We start from the raw sequence: 6,000 nt of genomic DNA, 5'->3' as shown, positions 1-6,000 counted from the left end.
AAAAAAAAAAAAAAAAAAAAAAAAAAAAAAAAAAAAACATTGAACACGAAATATGATGCAGAAATAAATTGTAACAAAAAGGGTTGTAGGTCCCTGGAGGATAGCAAAGAGAGTCATCCAAATGTGTAGCGGAGAGGCTATACAAGTACCATTTCAGCCAACAAGGGGTTCGGTATGTTTCGTATAACAACATCATGATGCATCGCCCGCTGTACCGTTTGTCAAAGGAGCCGTGCTGTCGTTACTTTTGTTTAGATCGCCGTTGGCATCACCGATAGAACCAGAGCCTTCACCAGTGGTAACGTCGGACATCGGATTATCTAGTCCGCTCTTAACGTTGCTAGACTCGGTCACGGGGCCCCCCGAGACCTCGGCAGCAGAGTCCTTGGAATCCAAGTTTGCCGATGTTGGGTCATCGGTAGTCTTAGTGCCATCTAGGTTCACTGCAGGTTCGTCCCCGTCGGCAATTGATCCAGGAATTTCCAGGGCCACGCCACTGTTCTTCTTGACCTTTTTCTTACTGGGTTCTGACGGCCCTGGCTTGATAGCATTTGGTTGCTGACCAGGAGCTGTCGGAGGGAGCGGACGCTTTTGAGGGCTGGAAGTCGGCCCGGTCGGGGCAGAGGGTGGCGGGATTTTGCCAGAGGCTGGAAGACGAGGCTTAGCAGCCATTGGCCTTTGTTTTGGTGGTAGTTCAAGATCCTCAACCAGGCCCTCGTTGTTGTTTGCTTGTATTTTGGCAGCGAAAAATGCTTGGACCAATCCAATTTGTGACGGCAACGTCTCCGATGTGATCCGAGGGTATGGAGGGGGCGGCGGGAAAAGGGTCACGGTTTGGGTAGAACTAATAAACAGTGAGTATCAATAATGCATCCGGGGGTTGTCCACCATACCTTGTATTTTGGGACTGAGCAGCGTTGTACATCCTATTCTGAAGGAGGTGAAGCGGGACACTGAGAGTAGCCAAACCAAATTCCTTATCCAGACCAAGCTCCTTGAATCCGAAGAAATCTTCGTCAATGTCCTCAGCAAAGTCACCACCAACGAACTGTTCACTGCCATCTGCAAATGCATTGGAACCATCTTCACCTCCATCGGCAAGGGCAGGGCGCAACAGCTCAGATAGCAAAGACCTCAAGCGGTCATGGACGGTCGCCAGCTTCGTCCCAAGTCGCTCCACATCGTCTTTTATATAAGACTCAATGTCCTCAACACCAATACCGACAGAGTTCAGTGTGTGAAGCACAATTTCTGGTTCGGTGTATGCCTTTTTCCACTGATTGCTTGAAGACACAATGTCCGTTGAATCGCCGGCAGGAACTTTGGGTGCCTCAATATAAGACTTGAACGTTTCTCCTATCTTCTGAAAGAAATCAGAAGCAATATCAGTGACAGCGTCAAGAGCTGACGGCTGGTACTCCTCAAATCCAGTATGATAGAATATCTTTGCAACGGAACGCTGCAAAGCTGCCTTGCAAACCCACGAAGAAACGACAGGCCCTTCATCATTCATTACATGGGGTGGAACATCGTGCTCAACAAATGGTTCCGGCTGATATTTCTGGAACTGGTTCTGGTACATCTACAATCGAAATTAGAATATTGGCCAGCGCCTACAGGACCGAGCAAAACATACCTGAGATTGCAACTGCATCTGCTTGACAATGCCGATTTTGGAGCAGATCTTTCGAGTTTCTTGCATTTGCCGCATATTCGCATCCATCTTGCGGGAAAGTTTGCTCTCAGGCTGGGTGAATGTTCCCTTCGGTAGGACGCTTAAAAACTCCTCAGACGCATCCACGATGTTGCCATCAGAGTCTTCCCTCCAGAGTAATTGTCCAGGCAGATCAGGAACACCTGACATAACATCGTAATAATCAGGAATCACTTTATCCTCTTCGACCTCAATACCTTCGGCAAGAGATTCACCAGCCGGACCAGGCTCCATGGCTTGTGCACTTGGCTCGTTGGACTTATCACCCTCCGCATTACTTTGTATCTGATTTCTCAGCCACCTTCGCATACCAGCTTTGGTGCGCAGTAGAGCCGGTTCGTCCGAGTTTAACTTGTCACCTTTGAACAAGCGATGCCTTTCTGCAGCAATAAGAGCTCTGTCTTTTTTCGTGACTTGCTTCCAGACCTTGTATTCAGGATCCTCAGCTTCTGCACCCGGCGCTGATAAAGCACTAAGCGCATTAGTCGATGGCGCTAAGCCATCAATGTCCATAGAATCACCATGGCTTCCGGAAATGCCAGCCACGGCGCCAGTAGGGTCTGAAGGTGTCTGTGTCCCGGGTGGTGGTGTCGCGAAACCGTTTTGCGTACCATCGGCAGGAACATCGGAGTCCGCGCGTACAGGTGCAGGTGGCTGGGAAGATGCACCTGCAGGGGGTTCAGATCCGCTAGGAGTATTTCGAGCCGGAGCAGCACCTTTCTTGGACGATTTACCGGGAGCTTTCCTACCTCTGGACGACATAATAGGCTCATCGTCACTCTCTTCTGCACCGTCAAGCTCCGCGAGCTGAAGTCTACGCTCCTCTGCTTCAACTTCAGCACGATCTCTGATTACAATCTCTGGAATAAGAGGAACAAGCTTCTCCGTCTCCTTTTTCATGTACAAGGCATGCTTGCGCAGAAAATGGTCCGGATTTGTGTTATATTTGAAACAGTTGGACCAGATCAGATTGAGGTCATCAACAAACTCTTGCTTTGACTTATACTGGAGCGCTTTCAGCTTCTTAGTCATTGTTCCCAGGTCCATGGGATGCTTGATGACTGTTTATTGAATTAGTACAGGTGTGCGGCTTCAAATTGAGGGTATATCGTACTTGTGTAATAATCTGGCGCGTCTCGTTTATTCACACGAGTCAAAAAGGCACTCGAATGCTCCGTCATCGCTTTGAGCTCGCTGAGGACTTTCTCCGCAGCTTCGTAGAGCTCTTCCTGGCCAATTTTATCCTCACTGGCCCATTTGCTGCGATTCTTCCGAACCTCGCTCATCAAACTCCGAAGCTCCGCATCAGAGGCTTGCACCATTGTCCGCTTCATGTCAATTCTCGCGATAAGATTCTTCAACGTTAGACTCGACGCGCCAAGGTTAGCATTACTCAACGAGCCGTAACCGTTGGAAGCTGAAGTCGCATTATTGCCAGCATTGGCTTGGCTCGACATTTCGGCTTCAACTTGCCGTTCAGACTCTTCTAGGCGTTGTTGATCCAACATAGCATCTCGGTCATTTTCTAGTGTATAGAAGATAGTGTGGAAGCTTCTCTTCGCAGCTTCCTCGGTCGCCTTCTTGTCTTCCTCCAACTTCTTCCGGATATCTTCCAACGACTCTTTCTTCGTCTCCTTCGAAGCATCGCCGCCTGCTGATGTCGTACCACTCGTATAGCGACTTAAGGGAGGAGGAGCACTGGATTCCTGGGAAGGGGTGAGGGGTTTAGGCTTTGGTGGAGATGGAGCATCCCCATCATCGTCATCGTCATAGTCATCGTAGTCATCATCATCCAGTTTCCTCGCGGGTTTCTTAGCGGGTACCGGAGGAGGTGCAGTTTCATCGGCGCGCTCATTCTTGGTGTCGGACTCATCAGCGTCCGCGACGGCGGCGCCGACGTCCTCCACAAGTTTCTGGCCAGCAAATAAGTTGTTTATTTTCGCCTCACTGCGTCTGTACAAATCGCGAAATATGGCAATGCGTGGGTCTTCCTCGGCTGCCATATCAGCCTCCGATATCAGATTACCCGCGTGAGACCCATCAGCGTCGACCGAGGCGCGCATTTGGGGCGTTCTGGGGCCGGAAAATGATTTCGAGTAGCCATTGATTGACCGCGAGTCGTGATGATCATCGGGAGGCCGAAGATGTCCTGGCGGCAACCAGGCGTGGTGGTGTCCGAGCGACATGCTCGCTCCAAAACCCCGGTTCTGGGGCGGGCGAGGGGGCTCGTTTCTCCACGGTTAGATTCAGGTGCGGAGAGGCAGCAACAGGGCGGCTTGGCTGGCGGAAAAAAACATAGAGACAAACTAGGAGGTGCAGAGAAGAGAGAGACGATAATCTCCGATCCAAAAACGATGGGACGGGCGGAGATTTTGATGGGGAAGTGAACGGCTTCTGTACGAGGTTCTCTGCGCGAACGGATGAAGTGAAGTCGATCCCGTGAAGGCGGAACGGCCGCCGCAGCCTTCAGACCAACCGCGCAGTTCTCCAGAGAATTGATCAACGGTTTTCTTATCCGGTATATTATATTTGGAAAATGTGTTGTGTATACAGTCCGTTGTATAATTTAGTGTCTTAGTTGGTGTGAACTCCTCACATACTGTAACTAGAGATTGGATGGTGGTGACAATGAATACAAAGAAGGTACCTTTTTTTCATTGTTGCAGGTGTTTGATATCTGATTCCTCATCCCGACCTTATGTTCTCTCAGTTAAGCACATGACGCACCCGGAATCATCATCGCTACTCTTTCTCGACCACAACTTCTCTCCGCACGCTTCCTTGACCACCACACAACCACCATGCGGATCCGCTATCCTTTCGCGGGTATGTTACCTCTATTGGCAAGATTCACAGCTTCCTCTTCCTTCTCCTCCTCTTCCAGGAAACCATCATAGACATTCGTCCTACATCATCAGTGACTAACTCCGCAGGCGCCTTCGTCTTCCTCTTGCTCTTGGCTGCCTATATCGGTCTCCTCCCCCACAGTGCATCCTCGAGCGTCCCATCGCAACTACAACCCAATGACAAGTTTCTCCATGTCGTGACGTTCTTTCTGCTATCTCTTATCTTCTACTGGATTCCCGACACCACCCGCCGACGCACGCTACAATTGACATTAATTGTCTGCACCGCCGTTCTAGGAATTGGCTCCGAGATTGTCCAAGGAATCCTCCCCAATGGTCGCTCGTTTGACCCGTTTGACCTCCTCGCCAACATCGTGGGCAGTCTCGGCGCAGTCGGCTTGTGCAGCTGGTACCACCGGCGGATGCTGGAAAGGCGGCGCAAAGCTCGCTTCGGAGCTCTTGGAGACGCCACAGATGATGTTGAGCTCGGCGTCGGCCCGGGCCATGGTGAAACCGACCATGAGCCGGAGGGGCTAGGACCCCAGGAAACAGGGGTCACTAATCTGGAGCGCGAGGTCGACAATTGGGATGAGAATGCCGTCGATAACTGGGATTCGGATGACGGTGCGGGCGAGCCCTCCGGTTTGACCGAGGACGGCTCGAAACCTTCCGTTCCTGCCGTCAATGGGGACAAGGGAGAGGGGAAGAAACGAAGTGACTAATGCGATCTACATTGGGATCTAAATCTAATCGTTATGAAATATACCTCGTCGTTGTTGCAGGGAAGACCAACCTTCATGCCATGCCATCTTTACCCAATATCACCATATCACTCCTCTATCCCTCATGACCGGTCTATTGTACCAATCTACTCGTCATGTTTTACGCCCTCCTTCAAGCAATACCACAGATCGTGATTGCTATATTGCTCAGCTTATTTGATGATTCATCTGCAGGATATCACACTCTTTACGATCTTACTCTTGACTATCTCATTTTGTGGATTTGCGGTCCATCCTAGTACACTAAGGCTCGGCTTTCTGGCGTGTTCTTTTTATCAGGAACTTCCGGCGTTGTAAATAAGGTCAAAAGCTTTGCGCTTTCTAGCATACGGAGCAGAATATCGCTGAAAGAAAATCCTATTATCTTACTCCTACACCAGTTTTCATGCTATAACCGTACAGCCTAGTAAATTATACAGCGAAGTATGGAAATAGTGAAAAAGATACTTGAAGCATTTCGTATAGGATTCCCAGTACCTTAAAAGCTGGAACTGAATCATAAATAGTGGCAGTAATGTTCCCACACAAGACTTCTAGCAAATACACGAGGTAAAGACGTAAGTGTCGTAAATTGGATATTCAAACATGGTAAGATGTTACGCAACAAAGCGCAGAGAAGGCGTGAGGTCGAATGCAAGTCAAGAACTCATGGTTCGTC

The 6,000-nt window shown here is 49.6% G+C and overlaps 2 protein-coding genes across 2 annotated transcripts; one reads left to right on the top strand and one right to left on the bottom strand.

Moving 5' to 3' along the window:
* Nucleotides 1–25: 25 nt before the first annotated feature.
* Nucleotides 26–4,480, bottom strand: BDV38DRAFT_251500 (SAGA histone acetyltransferase complex subunit SPT7). Its single transcript, XM_032055047.1, has 4 exons — nucleotides 2,829–4,480; nucleotides 1,637–2,775; nucleotides 894–1,582; nucleotides 26–844 (listed from the first exon to the last, which is right to left on the bottom strand). The coding sequence occupies exons 1-4, from the start codon at nucleotides 3,898–3,900 to the stop codon at nucleotides 193–195; spliced, it is 3,552 nt and encodes a 1,183-aa protein (XP_031911832.1). The 5' UTR covers nucleotides 3,901–4,480; the 3' UTR covers nucleotides 26–192.
* On the top strand, nucleotides 4,446–5,707 carry BDV38DRAFT_132577 (VanZ family protein). The gene is made up of 2 exons (XM_032051313.1): nucleotides 4,446–4,540; nucleotides 4,648–5,707. Exons 1-2 carry the CDS (start codon nucleotides 4,516–4,518, stop codon nucleotides 5,280–5,282), a joined length of 660 nt encoding a protein of 219 aa, XP_031911831.1. The 5' UTR covers nucleotides 4,446–4,515; the 3' UTR covers nucleotides 5,283–5,707.
* The last annotated feature ends 293 nt before the right edge of the window (nucleotides 5,708–6,000 follow it).

This window comes from Aspergillus pseudotamarii (assembly GCF_009193445.1).
Source record: "Aspergillus pseudotamarii strain CBS 117625 unplaced genomic scaffold BDV38scaffold_40, whole genome shotgun sequence".
NCBI classification, from domain to species: Eukaryota; Fungi; Ascomycota; class Eurotiomycetes; order Eurotiales; family Aspergillaceae; genus Aspergillus; species Aspergillus pseudotamarii.
The sequence above is the reverse complement of the archived record's forward strand: the minus strand, read 5'-3'. Positions and strand labels throughout refer to the sequence as shown.

Coding starts and splice junctions, on each gene's coding strand:
- BDV38DRAFT_251500 (XM_032055047.1), bottom strand. CDS start 3,900: ATGTCGCTCGGACACCACCACGCCTGGTTGCCGCCAGGACATCTTCGG. Junction 2,776..2,828: donor CGCGCCAGATTATTACACAA/GTACGATATACC, acceptor TTCAATAAACAG/TCATCAAGCATCCCATGGAC. Junction 1,583..1,636: donor AGATGCAGTTGCAATCTCAG/GTATGTTTTGCT, acceptor TTTCGATTGTAG/ATGTACCAGAACCAGTTCCA.
- BDV38DRAFT_132577 (XM_032051313.1), top strand. CDS start 4,516: ATGCGGATCCGCTATCCTTTCGCGG. Junction 4,541..4,647: donor GATCCGCTATCCTTTCGCGG/GTATGTTACCTC, acceptor CTAACTCCGCAG/GCGCCTTCGTCTTCCTCTTG.